The sequence below is a fragment of the Epinephelus moara genome, chromosome 15, assembly GCF_006386435.1.
Source record: "Epinephelus moara isolate mb chromosome 15, YSFRI_EMoa_1.0, whole genome shotgun sequence".
NCBI lineage: Eukaryota > Metazoa > Chordata > Actinopteri > Perciformes > Serranidae > Epinephelus > Epinephelus moara.
In genome coordinates, this window is record NC_065520.1 from 5,469,326 (window position 1) to 5,485,439 (window position 16,114).

At 44.7% G+C, this 16,114-nt stretch overlaps 1 protein-coding gene across 9 annotated transcripts in view; it reads left to right on the top strand.

Moving 5' to 3' along the window:
- LOC126401734 (protein unc-80 homolog) overlaps positions 1–15,839 on the top strand; it is a 48,153-nt gene extending 32,314 nt beyond the window's left edge. For 4 of the 9 annotated variants that reach the window (XM_050063202.1, XM_050063204.1, XM_050063205.1 and 1 more), the window contains 26 exons: positions 271–365; positions 492–581; positions 740–841; positions 946–1,126; positions 1,233–1,498; positions 1,621–1,755; positions 1,890–2,028; positions 2,150–2,246; positions 2,347–2,517; positions 2,680–2,772; positions 2,877–3,095; positions 3,300–3,530; positions 5,606–5,729; positions 5,815–5,940; positions 6,030–6,153; positions 6,320–6,526; positions 6,613–6,797; positions 6,896–7,061; positions 7,184–7,363; positions 7,449–7,596; positions 8,081–8,137; positions 9,781–9,862; positions 10,357–10,462; positions 10,820–10,840; positions 11,081–11,322; positions 11,773–15,839. In XM_050063202.1, the coding sequence (XP_049919159.1) occupies positions 271–365; positions 492–581; positions 740–841; positions 946–1,126; positions 1,233–1,498; positions 1,621–1,755; positions 1,890–2,028; positions 2,150–2,246; positions 2,347–2,517; positions 2,680–2,772; positions 2,877–3,095; positions 3,300–3,530; positions 5,606–5,729; positions 5,815–5,940; positions 6,030–6,153; positions 6,320–6,526; positions 6,613–6,797; positions 6,896–7,061; positions 7,184–7,363; positions 7,449–7,596; positions 8,081–8,137; positions 9,781–9,862; positions 10,357–10,462; positions 10,820–10,840; positions 11,081–11,322; positions 11,773–12,261 (4,076 nt within the window). In that variant the 3' untranslated portion in view covers positions 12,262–15,839. The remainder of the gene's footprint in view (positions 1–270; positions 366–491; positions 582–739; positions 842–945; positions 1,127–1,232; positions 1,499–1,620; positions 1,756–1,889; positions 2,029–2,149; positions 2,247–2,346; positions 2,518–2,679; positions 2,773–2,876; positions 3,096–3,299; positions 3,531–5,605; positions 5,730–5,814; positions 5,941–6,029; positions 6,154–6,319; positions 6,527–6,612; positions 6,798–6,895; positions 7,062–7,183; positions 7,364–7,448; positions 7,597–8,080; positions 8,138–9,780; positions 9,863–10,356; positions 10,463–10,819; positions 10,841–11,080; positions 11,323–11,772) is intronic. The other 5 variants (XM_050063201.1, XM_050063208.1, XM_050063207.1 and 2 more) reach the window with 4 other exon arrangements.
- The last annotated feature ends 275 nt before the right edge of the window (positions 15,840–16,114 follow it).

Sequence of the window (16,114 nt, forward strand, 5' to 3'; positions counted from 1 at the left end):
AATGCAATGATTGGTCGGAGTTTTCTTAGAACCATATGAGAATGGTATAATGATGAGTTTTCATCTCTGGTGGAATTCACTTACATTTTAGTGTGCCATCAGCTTATTAATAGCATTTTAACCTAAACAAAGAAAAGTGTAAAATTTCCAGAAAGGTAAGGGTTGCTTTAAGATCCCATTGAGACTCTGCATTTCATTTACAATAGATGCTGATGACCTAAAGAACATGTGAAATATATTTAAATATTGTCTTGTGTATTGCTGGTGCAGGAACCAAAACACTGGTGGTGCATGGGCAGCACGAATGTGACATCCCAACACAGCTTCCTGTCCATGAAGACACTCAGTTTGATGCCCTGCTCAAGGTAAGAACACCAGTGTTGGAGGAAGGACTCTGATCATCCTGAACTGGACTCTTAAAGCCGAATATTAATATAACTGGATTAAATTTATGGAAGATATTCATGATATCTTTTCTCTCCCTGAAACAGGAGTGCCTGGAATTCTTCAACATTCCCGAAGCCAGATCGGCACACTACTTCCTCATGGACAAACGATGGAACCTCATCCATTATAACAAGGTAGATACATTAGGTTTATGTTGGTGTAGCTGAAGATAGAAAATAAATGTTGATATGTGATCTGTAGTGCATCTTGTTACACAACAGTGGCAGAGAAGGCAATATTTTAGCATTTCCTGTCTATACGCCAATGTAATGTTGCGATCTACCTCCACTAGACATATGTGAGAGACATCTACCCCTTCCGGAGATCAGTCTCTCCCCAGCTCAACCTGGTGCACATGTTGCCTGAGAAAGGACAGGAGCTTATCCAGAAACAGGTATAGAGGATTTGTTTACCAGACAAGTAATATGGTAAAAACATGGTCAGAGTGTCTACTTTTTCCTCACGCTGTCTCTTATTCCTTCTTTGTTCTTGTTCTAGGTGTTTTCTCGTAAACTAGAGGAAGTCGGTCGGGTTCTCTTCCTCATCTCCCTCACACAACACATGCCGGCCGTGCACAAGCAGTCCCACGTCTCCTTGCTGCAGGAGGACCTCCTTCGCCTGCCATCCTTCCCAAGAACCGCCATCGACGCCGAGTTCTCGCTGTTCAATGAGCCACAAGGTGAGGCAGACTCCAACTGTATCATTACACACTTGTGTAAAAATCATTCTAGTTTATATACGAAACTGTTTTTTTACCACCATCTCCTCCTTTCTAAATATCCCAGGTAAGGAGCTGTTTGGATTGGACACCCTCCACAAGGTGTTGTGGATCAAGCTGCTGGAGGAAATGTTCCTGGGCATGCCTAGTGAGTACCCATGGGGTGACGAGATGATGCTGTTCCTCAACGTCTTCAACGGGGCTCTGCTGCTGCACCCAGAGGACAGCTCCCTCCTTAGGCAGTACACAGCCACTGCCATTAACACCGCTGTGCACTTCAACCACCTCTTCTCCCTGAGCGGCTACCAGTGGATCCTGCCAACCATGCTGCAGGTAGTCAACAGTGCAACAGTTTTTAAGACAAGAGTGCTTCCACTTGTTAAATCACCAACAATAGTCCAGGAAAGTGATTCCTTACCCCCTAAAAATGTGTCCTCTCTGTATTGTCATGACAGGTCTATGCAGACTATGAGAGCGACCCTTTATTGAGGCAGGGCATCGAGTTTTGCTGCCGGCAGTTCTACATCCTCCACCGCAAACCCTTTATCCTGCAGCTGTTTGCCAGTGTGGCTCCGTTGTTGGAATTCACAGTAAGTCCACTACATACTCAAATTAATTTACAATCAATATTGATTTTGCTTTCTTATTACACACATGCCTTTTCTCTCTACTTTGCTGGATGCCTGACATTTTTTAATTGCTCTGTCTTCATCTCCCATCGCAGACCAGCACCAGCACCGGTCTGTCAAAAGGAGTTTCAGCTCAGTGTCTGTTTGACCTGCTGGTCTCTCTGGAGGGTGAGACCCAGGACGCCCTGGATGCTCTGGAGCTGGTTAAGGCTGAGAAACCTCTACGTTCTCTAGGTAAACTCTCACTTTCACACATGGTCCTAACATTAATGGAAAACTCCTTCTAATAGTGTTGTGTCACTTTGCTGTAGTTGGACAAACTAAACCAATAGGTGGCTGTACTTTTCTGTTGCAGATTTTTGTTATGGTAATGAGGACTTGGCCTTTTCCATCAGTGAGGCCATCAAACTGTGTGTCACCGTGGTTGCCTATGCACCTGAATCTTTCAGGAGGTATGAAAACCTGTCCAGGAGGTGTCGAGGATTCTTCCTCTCTTCTTGTATCTTCAGCTTTTCCACAGCAGTTGTTTTCTCTCCGCATGTATCTCTCCAGTCTCCAGATGCTGATGGTGCTGGAGGCCTTGGTACCCTGCCACCTCCAGAAGCTGAAGAGCAACACAGTTACAATGGAGTCGGCCTCGGCTGCCAGGGATGAGATTGCAGCCATCGCTGCTCTGGCCACATCCCTGCAGGCCCTGCTGTACAGCTCAGAGAGCCTCACAAGGTCGGACTCTCCTCCATGCAACAAAGACAAAAACACAAGTCTGTGTTTTTGCAGCTGCTGGAATTGAAATCCTGTTGTTGTTGTTTTTGTGTTGTGCATAAGGATTTAATGTCCTTTTAGCTGCTTATAATCCTCATAATTTTATCCACACCTCCTCCACAGGCCCATGACAGCCCCCCAGATGTCCCGCTGTGATCAGGGCCATAAAGGAGGCACTACAGCTAACCACGCCATGTCAGGAGGGGTCAACACAAGGTCAGGACTATAACATGATCAACATATCAGTCCCAGAATAGATAGCTAGAGTGCCGTTTTGGAGTCAGACAAGACTGAGGTCCTGTTTGTATGCACGTGCCCAGGGACAACCTCCACCTGTTGGAGGAAGGCCAGGGCATGCCAAGGGAGGAGCTGGATGAGCGCATCGCCAGGGAGGAGTTCCGCCGGCCCCGGGAGTCCCTGTTGAACATCTGCACCGAGTTTTATAAACACTGCGGGCCGCGACTCAAGATCCTGCAGAACGTTGCCGGCGAGCCACGGGTTACTGCGCTGGAGCTGCTGGACATCAAGTCCCACATGAGGTGATGAGATTTACGCATGACCGACTTCAAAGCGTCTTACTGATAAATATTTGTAACTTCATCTCTCTTTTCCCGCAAAAAAGTTTTTCCCATTGTCTTTGGACATATCTGACATGCCACGTTAGTTATTCTGTTGCAGTATAGCACTTTGGCACTAATAATTTTTTCACTGAAGGTATGTCTCTGTGTGTGTCTCTTCTCCAGGCTGGCAGAGATCGCCCACGCCCTGCTGAAGCTGGCGCCGTACGACACCCTGACCATGGAGAGCCGAGGGCTGCGGCGCTACATCATGGAGATGCTTCCCATCACCGACTGGTCGTCCGAGGCCGTCCGCCCCGCCCTCATCCTCATCCTCAAGAGGCTGGACCGCATGTTCAACAAAATCCACAAGATGCCTACGCTCAGGTGCGCTCGCCCACAGGCATTGTGCACCAGGTCTGTTGAATACAATCCCTCTTCTTTCTCTGTCTCCCTGTGACTGTATCGTGCTGTGCCGGTGCCGTGGTGTGTACAGTAGCTAGACGGCTTCTTGGCACTGTCCTCTGTAGCGCTGCCTTCGTGGGTGCTGTACCGTAAGTGCTGCTGTGGCGTGTATTTGTGCGGGTACGTGAGGATGTGTGTACTAACGATAAATCAGTGGCAGTGTTCCCTTTGAGCCAGTGTCCAGTCTTGTGTCATGAAAGATGATGCCAGTTTTAATTACAAACAGACACTGTTGCAGATTTGACTGATGATGTCTGCATGCGTGAAGTCACCAGAGTAATACAGTTTTATAATTTGTTTACCTCACCATGTTGAAATAATTAGGATCATTTTTCTAAGTATAATGTAAAACACAAATAAACACACGTTACTCATTTAGAGATGTTGATACATCATACTAACGTTCTTTTAATGCGTACTTTGAGAAATGGTGTTGTAGAATATGGCACCAGTGAACTGGTTACTGATTGCCACCTGATCCCTGCAATAAATCGGAGCCAGTACAATAATGAATCTTTCATAATAATAGTAACCGGAGCCCATCTTGTGATAGGATCACTCCAGGCACATTTCAGTGCTCTGTGATTTAAAACAAATGTCATCCAGGGGCATCCATGACGGGACCAAAGTTTCCTTCTCTACTTCTGTACCACCGTGCCACATCTAGCAGTGAGGTTGCAGATTTAAAATTAAAATTTTTCATGTCAATCAATCAATCAATCAGTTTTATTTATAAAGCCCAATATCACAAATCACAATTTGCCTCACAGGGCTTTACAGCATACGACATCCCTCTGTCCTTATGACCCTCGCAGCGGATAAGGAAAAACTCCCCCAAAAAAACCCTTTAACAGGGGAAAAAAAAACGGTAGAAACCTCAGGAAGAGCAACTGAGGAGGGATCCCTCTTCCAGGACGGACAGACGTGCAATAGATGTCGTACAGAACAGATCAGCATAATAAATTTATGTGACCAGTGCGTAGAAGAACTACGGTGGCCAACGCGAAATTGTGAATACTCCTATCTAGAGAGTGTTTGATTTGTCTGTTCTGGGCTACTGTTGAACAACATCATGGACTCCATGAAAGAGGACCTGCTCCGTATATAAACAGCTAATTCTAAGGTAACAAAAACATCAGTATTATACAGCTTTTCTGCCAATATATCCATCTAAATCCACCATAATGGACCTTTAAGTAAGTAGAAATAGAAATTAAAAAGAAATTCAACTTTTCACTAAGAAGGCTACTGAATTTAAATATCAGACAGATTAACAAAGTATTCCTCAGTTTTGGTCCATGGCTTAATACTAATGTCTGTTAATATATTCAATCTTGTAATAGTGGATAGCATATACACTGCGTTCCAAATTATTATGCAAATTGTATTTAAGTGTCATNCTGACTGTCATTTGCATCGACTATTTAGGAAAATCAGAGAAAAATATCATTTGCATAATAATTTGGAACGCGGTGTAGAGGGAGAAAGATAATCAAGTACATATAAAGGTGCCTACTTTTCCAGAGTTTTTAAATCAGTAATGAAATGTTCCAGTACATACAGCCGTACCATAAATACAGCCCCAGTGCAGTAAAAACAAATAACACCTGCACATCTCTTCCATGACATAAGACTGAGCAGTGCTGGCTCAGAGGGAACTCTGGTCACAGGTGTGTGCTTCACACTGGGATGTGTTGCTGTGGTGTTGAGCTGGCTATGTTTGTGAGCTTTGCAATATTTGTTGTCAGTATGGCCTTTACTACAGTCATGAAGGTGATGATTATATGGCGGGAATGTAAATAGAGTGGTAAGTGTTTCACAAGTATGATGGATAAACACTGGATACATTTGATACTGATCTTATGCCACAGTCAAGTCATTTCAAAAGCAGCTGATGAAATAAAAATACGATGATTGGCTTTCACATGACATGAATGTGGCATTTGTGTTTTCATCTATTTTTAAATTCATAAAAATTTGCTTTTATCTGGGTGTGGGGCGGTGTTGTATGGGTGGGTGTTCTCCAGGAGACAGGTGGAGTGGGAGGCGGCCAGCAGCCTGATTGAGGGGATCTGCCTGACCCTGCAGCGGCAGCCGATCATCTCTTTCCTCCCACACCTTCGCTCACTGATCAACGTCTGCGTCAACTTGGTATGGAAACACACAGACGCATGAGATGGCAAAAATTATTCCAAAAAAAGCTTTGGATGTTGGATTCATTTGTGTGTGTTGTCAGGTGATGGGTGTGGTTGGTCCCTCCAGCGTGGCAGATGGGCTTCCTCTTCTCCACCTCAGCCCCTATTTATCCCCTCCGCTCCCTTTCAGCACAGCGGTGGTCCGACTGGTCGCCCTGCAGATCCAGGTAGCTGACTCTTCACTGCACATCCAACCATCAGCAACAGTATTTGTCCATTTTCTAATTTTAAGTTTCCTCCATTTTTTCCAACCTAGGCCTTGAAGGAGGACTTTCCTCTCAGCCATGTGATCTCACCGTTCACCAATCAGGAGAGGCGAGAGGGGATGCTGCTCAACCTGCTCATTCCCTTTGTGCTCACTGTGGGCTCTGGAAGCAAAGGTAAAAGCTTACAGGCTTTATTTATTTAGTCGTTTAAGAGAGCATTAAAGTGCCATATAAGGTTTCATTCTCATCTTGTGACATTCATTGTATACTGTATGTATGATCTGTTTTCAAATTATACGGCTGTGTTGTTTAAAATCAAATGTCTCTTTCCGTCTTGCAGACAGCCCCCACCTGGAGCAGCCTGAGATCTTCCTGCTCCTCCAGACGGTCATCAATATCCTCCTGCCTCCTCGGATCATCTCCACCTCCCGCACCAAGAACTTCATGCTGGACGCTTCCCCGGCTCACTGCTCCACCCCGGGCGACACGGGGAAGGATCTGCGCAGAGAGGGATTAGCAGAGTCCACCAGCCAGGCTGCATATCTGGGTATGAATAAGAAGTGACAGCATGTTGTAGCTTCTCTTGTTCCGAACACTTTCCCTTCTCACCCTCTTCCCTCCGTCCCTCTGCAGCTTTGAAGGTGGTGTTAGTTTGCTTTGAGCGCTCGCTGGGGAACCAGTGGTACCGGCTAAGCCTGCAGGTGAAAGAGATGGCTCTGAGGAAGGTGGGCGGCTTGGCCTTCTGGGACTTCATTGACTTCATTGTCCGAACCCGAATCCCCATCTTTGTCCTGCTGAGACCCTTCATACAGTGCAAGGTAAAGGACAAGTGCATTTCTTTCCACTCATTTGTTCATTCACTTTTATTTGTCCGTTTGTTTTCCTAACTGGTCCATGTATGTTGATGTTGGGCTAGTTGTTGACGCAGCCCGCTGACTCCCAGGAAGAGATCACAGCACGACACCACATCGCTGACCAGCTGGAGCGACGCTTCATCCCTCGACCTCTCTGCAAGAGCTCCCTCTTTGCAGAGTTCAACAATGAACTCAAGATTCTCAAAGAGGCCGTGCACAGCGGCTCCGGTTAGACACTTTTACTTAAACTTCTTTTTCATGCTCTGAAACTAACTGATCAGATGATTGCTCATATTGTTAATTTGCATTTTTGCCTGTGTGTTTGTGTTTGACCTGCCCCCACCCAACAGCTTACCAGGGCAAAACGTCCATCAGCACAGTTGGCACCTCTACATCAGCATATCGCCTCAGTTTGGCCACAATGTCGCGCTCCAACACGGGCACGGGCACAGTTTGGGAGCAGGACAGCCAACCGTCACGCCAACCCTCCCAAGACACGCTCAGCCGCACCGACGAGGACGATGAAGAGAGTCAGAAACATTCTCGTTTTCTTTCACATTTGACATTTGTAGAAATTTAAACTGAGCTCACTGCCCTCTGTCCTCCTCCCTCCAGATGACTCCATGAGTATTCCCAGCGTGGTGAGTGAGCACGAAGCCTTTTTGCCAAGAATGATAGCACAGCGCCGTTTCTCCAGCCACGCCACCGGCTCAGCGGCTTCGCAGCCCGAGGCCCCCCGCACCACCATGCTGCCCAGCCACAGGTAACATTCCCAACACACACGTGGACAAAAATAGACACTGAAACACACAAATACAAACAAGCACAAAGTTTAACTATTTTTCAAGTGTAGATTCTGTTATAGACAGAAGAGTTTTGAATGCAACTTAGACCAGACGACTAATCCATTAATCAAGAACATTAGACATTAAACAACATCTCTTTTTCATAAACACACACACATTAATATTTTGAAAATCAGTCATATTCCACAACCACAGCCATTTTTTCTGTGTATATCTCTGTTGATTATAATGTTTTTGTTCAACAGTCTCAGAGCAGCATTGTGAAGTAGCTAAGACTCTGTATCTTGGTAAGAATGTAAAGAAATAAGAATCTGCTCCAGCTTTGTTGTGGTCAGAGCCCTGGCTTCCCCCCCACTGTCTGGGCACAGGTATTTGGGTGCTGACAGATCTCGACTGCACTCCCTAAACTCCCATTCTCCCCCTTCGCCCCCCTTTTTACAGTGAACCCAATGTGCTAGATGAGTCCCAGGGCCTTCTGCAGGAGGGTAACCTCTCTAGGTACAGTGGCCCTCTCTCTGTGTGTGTCCCGTTGGTGCGTTCTTGCATCTGTCCGCCAGTGGGAGGGGCCTCGCCTCGGGACGGCCTCCTCTATTGGCCGCCTCGCCGTTGATCACTCATCCACATTCAATCAAATCGCCTTGGCCCCACCACACCTCCCGTCACCCTCCCCCACTTACCTGTCTCTATCTCTTTCTGTGTGGGTCCAGTGTGCCTTGTCTCTGTCCCCTATCCCCCCTCCACTTCCTTTTGAGCTCCACACTGACCCTCATCTTCTCAGCTCATCTGCTGTGCTATCCTAACCAGGCCCCGCCCCCCTTTTAAAAAAAAAAAAAAAAAAAAAAAAAAAAAGGGCCCCCTCAGCCCCGGGGCCAGGGAGCTCTGCCTCTGTTTCTCCTCTGTTAGCTGTGGGTCTTACAGTTGATGTGCCATCACTGAAGTCAGCCTCTCTCATTGGTGCCATGGTGTTTCATACTGTTTACATGTGTACTGGCTTCTCGCTGATCAAATTGGGCGTCCTACTCTGGATACCAATCTGTAGGGGCAAGGGGGAACTGGGGTGGCAACCACAATAAACTTCTGTTGTTTTCTTTGTCTACTTCTGTCCAATTTTTCTTTTAAAGGGGCAGTTTGGATCTTTTAAAGTGGGGTTATATAAGGTACTCGTCCATAGTCAGTGTATTAGCAGTAGGAAAAAGTCCCATCTAAAGAAAATAAATTTCAGTTTTAGTGTTCGCTGTATTTAGAATATTTTAAACACTTTTCCTTCCTATCAGACAGCCCAGACAGAGAACTGTAGCCATTACAGCGCTCTCTTCAAAGCCACCATAGAGGAAAACCGTGATTTAACATCACTGAACACAGGAGCTGCTGCACTAGCGCCACCTGGATTAGTTAGCTTGTGTTATTGTGTGAGTTTAAAGGCTTTAATTCAGATTCGCAGAAGTCACACAGTAACACAAATAAACAAACTGATCAAGGCAGTGGTAGTCCAGCAACTCCTGTGTTCAGTGAGCTAAAATTACTGTTTTTCTCAATGGAGTCTGGTGGCTTTGACAAGAGCATGAATGGGACGCTGAAGCTTCCCCATCTGAAAGGGCTGTCTGACAGAAATGTTAAAGAGTTTTAAAAAATACTCTAAAAATAGAGTGGCTAAAATACTTTGTTACTACTGTGTGTAATACACTGACTATGGAAAAGTACCTCATACAACCCCAGTAAAAAAAAAATCAGAACTGTTCTTTTAAGCTCAAGAAATTTAACAGTGTCACACTTTTAAAAGAGGAGAATTTTAAATACATGAAGGGAAAAAAAATCACAGTTTTCTTTTTGTCAGCGTTGCTACTCCAGCCCCTACTATCCCTTGTTGTGTTTTCAGTGTATGACTCATGGCAGCACTGTTTATTTTCTGCACTGTGATTGGGTGTCTTGTAACATACTGTGTGTGTCGTGTAGTGAGTGAACGGGTAGAATAGCAGCGGCATCTTATTGTGATCAAAGATGTGGTCAGTAAGCGAGTACAGCTGATGATGCATTAGCCTTTTGGTCTCTTCATGTTGATGTATTTTTGTGTCTTTCGTGTGTGCGTGTGTGTGTTTGTGAATGCAAATGTGTGTTTGTGTCCATGTGATTGGTTGTACCAGGGTTGCCAGTGTGCAGAGTGAACCGGGCCAGCAGAACCTTCTGATCCAGCCTCCATTAGGAAGAAAAAGAGGCCTCAGACAGGTGTGATGTCAACGGTCCTTCATGTTTTTATCAAATTGTGCAAACTACATTAGAAGTACAAAAAAAGTGATTTTCTTCCTAAAGAAAAGAAACTGAAAATATATATATTTTTAAAATTACTGTACAGCAATAAATATTGCATGATTAAAAATAGAAATAGGAGTTTTGCCGAGCTGGTTCATGATGAATATGTAAGATTAAAATAAAAGTTATCATATAAAGTCGGCTTTAAAATGGAAGTAAAGTACCTTAAAAAAATAGGTACAGTCACAACAAGGTTTCAATACGGGAGTCCATAAACCAAAGGGTGACATCACAGTGGCTACGTCTTCTATACAGTCTGTGAATATCATATCTTCAATCTGTGTCAAGCACGGTTAAATCGGTTAAATGTTTGTCATTGCATGAATTCTAATAGTTTGCATTAAAATGCATGAATCGAAACCAAGCTGATGCTCCACACCTGATTGGACTTAACTGTGACCTTCCTGCAGCTTCGACGCCCCCTGCTGTCCATTCCGAAGAATGAACCACGTGGTCGATCTGGAGCGAGGCTTTCTACAACCCGCAGGAGCATCCAGCCCAAGAACAAACCCCTTGGTAACAGCACACGTGCCTTCATCTGCGTGTGTGTGTGCGTGTGTGATGGTGACTGAACATGTTTGTGGATAAGCGATGATGAAAGCACATGTTTATCTGTTTTAGAATTTTAAAACAGAGTGACTCACTGAAGAACTAACTTACCAGACTTACCCTGCACTTCAGATCAACACACAACGAGCCAAATCCAGATTCTCTCATTAAAATACAATATTTACTGTGTGTGCTGACTTGAACTGACCCATCCTCCCCATTCACAGCCTCTGTCTTTGTTCCAGTGCTGTTTGTTGAAGCACCTGTCACCAAACTGACTCTTCTCACTCTGTTCTGTCTCATGCCTTATGTTTCGAAATAAAGAAACTTTGTTGGACTGTGAAGGTGAGACACAACCCTTAACCCTTCCTCTCCACCCTGCAACGGCCCGCCCCTTTAATCTGCAACCTCACCCAATAGGGCGCTCTGCATGTCTGTCTTGCATCCCCCTCCTCGTCCCTGCCGACCCCTCCTGTCCCGTCCCTGCCTCCACTCTTTTTGGTGGTGCTGATGTGTTAGCGAGTCGCTAAGCTGGCGCTGTCATCTCCTGTTTTGACCATGTTGCGCATGCATGTATGCCCACAGCGCATGGAGACCAAAAGAGGTCAGTCACCTTTACAGAGAATCAAGGCCAGCAGGGGGGCAGCAAACCCCCGACTCCCAGCACTGCGGACCCTCCAGCTGAGGGCAAGAAGGCCAGTCCAGCCCTTTCAAAGTCCCCAACACTGGACGTGCCATCTGTCTCCGCAGCCACGGTGACTGCCGATCTGCACAGCCCTGCTAACACACAGGTAGGAGCTGCAGAGAGAGGACAGGAGCAGGAATGGGTAGGTAACTGTTGAAACAATACATTGTGGCAAAGCATTATTATCTGCTGAAAACAGTGCATCCATGCATTTTCTAAACTGCGAGACCCAAAGTGGTCAATATTAATATATAAAAAAGGCTTTGATTAAGTAAGTAATTATTATTAAATGTTATTTTATCCTTACTGTGGGTAATTTGATTTAAAGGCCCAATGCGTAGGATTTAGGGGCATCTGTTGGCAGACATGGAATTTAATATTCACAATTACAATTATGTTTCCTTCAGTTTCTACAAAGAATACAAAGACTAAATCTAAACCAGCTGCCAACATTAACACTGGTTGGTTGCAATCTGCAGCCTCACCACTAGATGCCACTAAATCCTCCACACTGCTCCTTTATTTCCAGCAGTTGATCCAAAGCCAACTTCATTTGAAACAACATTACAGGAACAAAGTGTGTTCTCCTCAGGTCCCTCCAGCTATAACCAGCAAGGAGAAGAGAGAGCAGTGGGGCCTCCGCAGCAGCCTCTCCCCTCCCCCCTCCATCTCCCGCCCCTCCACCCCAACACCCCCATCCCGAACCTGCTCCCCGCTGCCCCTCTCCCGAACCTGCTCCCCTCTCCCTTTGTCCCGCACCTCCTCTCCTCTCCCTCCGCCACTACCAGTGCTGGCCACCGCACCAGCCCCAGGCCCCCCACCGCCTCCACCTCTGCCACCAGCCCCTCTCCTGCCTCCACCACCGCCGGGGCCATCCAGGATCAGAGAAAGCCCCGGGGACGAGGACACGACCGCACTCCTGCCGCGCAGCGACACCCTGCTGCAGCTCAGCGAGGATGACGGCACAGAGAACCCCCTCCTCACCCCGCTGCTGTCCCCTCCCTCACCCCGCCGCTCACCCCGCAGGATGCCCCTGCCCCTCTCCCCCGTCGACTTGGACCTGGATGAGTCCCACGTTTGAGAGAGGTGACAGGTGGACTGTATTTTTCTATCTGTAGCCAAATGCCATACAAATACCTGCAGGGTACGGATAACAGGGAGGCTGTGCTGCAACATTTCAAACCAGATAAGAGCAAAAACAGGAAAAGTAAAGTGTGCATTTAGATTTTATTGACTGACAATCTAAAAGTGTGTACTCTAAAAGGAAGGGAATGTGTCTTCTACTGTTTCCACACTGACCCCCTGCCTCAAGTGCGTCTGTAACCCACCGACTTGATTTCCTATCCATCTGTAGCCCCCAATCCTAAAAGCCATTTCTGTTTCCCTGCAGCTTTGCCCTGAAACAAAACCACCCGCACTCTCCTCAGTGTTTTGACAACAGCATACACTCCTAAATGTACAAACACCACCTATTTCCCCTTCTGTTTTCTCTGCCGGTCTTTTATTGTATCTTCTAAGTGTTGAATATCAACATGGAAATCATTATTGTGCTCTGTTCTCACGGCTACATATGCTGAGGGTTGAATGTATCTCATAGCAGCAATCTACCGTATTGCTCATTTCCGTCATCACATGAATCATGCTGGATTTTTAGGTCAAACCTGTGCTCGTCTGTTCTATCCTGAGATTAAAGATTTATTTTTTGAGTTTATTTTAGATGAATAATCAATTATAAAGAGATCAGAAATGTTTAAAGGAATAATATTTAACAAATGAATGCTTCTAATACTGTAGATTTGAATGTCTATATCACCGAGATCTATATAAATTGAAGATGTTATAACTTGTACAAAGGGTTGCAAAAGCTATAAAGGAGAAGGGCTGGGTGTAGAACCTGCATAAAAAGTATATTAAAGGGACAGTTCACCCCAAAATCAAAAATACATATTTTTCCTCTTACCTGTAGTGCTATTTATTAGTCCAGACTGTTTTGGTGTGAGTTGCCCAGTGTTGGAGATATCAGCTGTAGAGATATCTGCCTTCTCTTCAATATGATGGAACTAGATGGCACTCAGCTTGTGGTGCTCAAAGTGCCAAAAAAATACATTTGAAAAACTCAACAGCAATGTCTCTTTCCAGAAATCATGACCCGGTTACTGAAGATAATCCACAGACCTTGTTGTGAGCAGTTTTGTGTGGGAGCTTTTTTCTTTCTACTGAACTACTGTAATACTGAAGGAAAGAGAGAAAGAAGGGGGACCGTGATAGAAAGAGAGGAAGAGCAACAGAGAAATGGAACAAAAAAGCAGAGAACTGGGGGAGAGCGATAGAGAGCCCGCACAAGAGAGGGGTGGAAAACGAGAGAGTGCAAGGCGACATGGTCTGCAGTGGTTGCTTCTGCCTCCCCAGCAGAGGGAGCGATGTGCGTAACATGCAGCAGAGAGCGGTTATCATCATCTACGCTAAACATGTGTAATGGAAGCAAATAAATGCGCACTGAAGGGCACAGCTTGCCCTGCTGAGCCGATTGTGTGCGAGACGCAGAGCCGATGTCAAACTATTTAAACAACAAAAGGAAGAGAAGACGGAGAAGTGTGTGCGAGGAAACACGTCAGCCCTTAGCTTGTATTAAATGTTTAGAAATTAAGGGTTTGGGGTCTGGGCCTAAAACTGCCGCCGTGGTTCAGCCTCGGGTCACCTAGGGTCAGGCCAGATCTAAGCTCCATTGCGTGATGATACAGTTGGCGGGTGTAGATCAGTAGAAACCAAATAGTTCCCATACAAAACTGCTCACAACAAGGTGTGTGGATTATCTTGAGTAACTGGGTCATGATTTCCGGAAAGAGACATTGCTGTTGAGTTTTTCCAATGCGTTTTTGGAACTTTGAGCACCACAAGCTGAGTGACATCTTGTTCCATCATATTGGAGAGAAGGCAGACATCTCTGCGGCCGATATCTCCAACACACTGTAACAAACACCTTGGTGTGACTTACAGGTAATGAAGAAAAATATGTGTTTTTGATTTTGGGGTTAGCTGTCCCTTTAAGAGCCATTGTAAAGCTATGGGTGAAATGAGGGCCTTTTTATTAAATGAAGCAGATGATATACAGTAAATATAAAACACAGTATATGTATTTTAAACATTTTTATGTGATCATATGGAAGAATTGAGAGATTTTGTGTTTTTGGCTATCCTGGAAATTGTCTCCACCTCTTGAGAAACGTTTCTACAGCTGACAGCTCTCATTATAATCTTAATGTCAAACATATGTAGGAGTGTGTGTGTTATGCTGCTCAGTGTCTCAGCAGAATATTTCATTTGTGACCAAAGACGGTATCTGTATCTTGTGTTTATCAGCTGAAACTATCACTTCTGAAAAACAAAACTTAGAACATTTACAAAAAGACTCACGTGTCCTGATGTTGCAGTGCTGGTCGTGTTTTGTTTTTGTGTCTGTGATGTCGTCTTACGCTCAGAACGGTCGGGCAGCGAGACTTAGTGCAACTGTGATGAAGCCATGCAGTAGATAGCTGTTACCTCGTTGCTCATTCCATGCCTTAACAGAGAAATTTTAACATGTCTGTCTGTTTAGAGAGTTTATTGTAACCTCATACCTCCTACATGTCCACTTTTAAGATGTGACAAAAGATCTGGATATTCAATAATCTCACTATTTATTTTTAAGCACATTTTAAATGTAAACCATGCACATTTTACTCTGATCAATATGTGCCATAATTCACACCAACGCACTGTGAGTGTTTTGTTATCGGCTGCTTCCCCCTACTTAATGTCAGTACTGTATTTAACATCCTTTCTTTTGACTATTGGTGTCACAGTTTGTGGAAATATTGTAGTCATTTTGGGCACATAGAGATTATACAGTGGGAATAGAGAGGAAATAATGCAGCTTCTTTGGGGGTGTCTTCATGCAGTTAATTCAACAAATATTTAAACTGTATCCACATATTACTTTATCATGTCATGCTAATTTAAGACCCAAAATGTTTGACATTACAACAGAGGAAATGCAGGAAATGTTTCTTGTTCTGTCCTCTGTATCCAGGTCAACCTGACAAATTCTTTAAATTTTCACAAAGCAAATCTAGCTCAAAACCACAAAACACACACCACACATTTCAAGGTTTGAAAGTCTGAAGAATGAAGAAGCATCAGTGTTTTAGTCAAAGGGCCTCTGAACTGTTGAATCTGAGTTCCCTTTAAATGTAACGTGTCTGTCAAATCATGTCTTCTGTGTGCAAAGTTAGGATAAAGCTACGGTATATCAGAATATTTCTGGAATATCTAAATAAATGGATATTGTTTACAATGTTTTTCAGCTTTCTGATCATTTGTAACCATAAAGGAGTCAGTTGTAGTCAAAATGAACATTATAAATACTGTTAATGAAGTTGATTGTTTCCCTGTGATATCGTCAGCAGTGTGAAGGAGAGCTAAAGTTCTGTGGGAGGAGAAGCTCTGATAATGAGGCACATCTGGATTTGTTGTTGAAAAATCCCAGCTTCCAATAATGTATTTTTCAGTACAGTTGTACCATTAAAACAAAAAAACAAGCTCATATCTGTTGTAGCGTTGGTGTGGGTGTTGCCAGAAATAAGATGTTCAGAAGGGTTGATGGTTGCTCAGGAGCACAGGAACAAAGAGATTTCCCTCTGCTTACAGATTAACTGTCTGGTCCAACAGCCCAAGAGGACTGTTTGGAGAGTCTCAGGTTGTGGGTTTAACAGTTATTTACTGACTGACTCAGTGAATCTTGAATACCTTTGTCCAAAGGAGCGAGAGAAAATGTTCAAGGAGGAGTTGTCAAGTGTCTCCAGCTCATTAGCTCAGGGTGATAGAGGACCAGTTTGAGGTTTAGAGGATCAGGGTTCAATTCTCAGGTGAACAGTCAGTCTGTTTTGAAAGCTGAT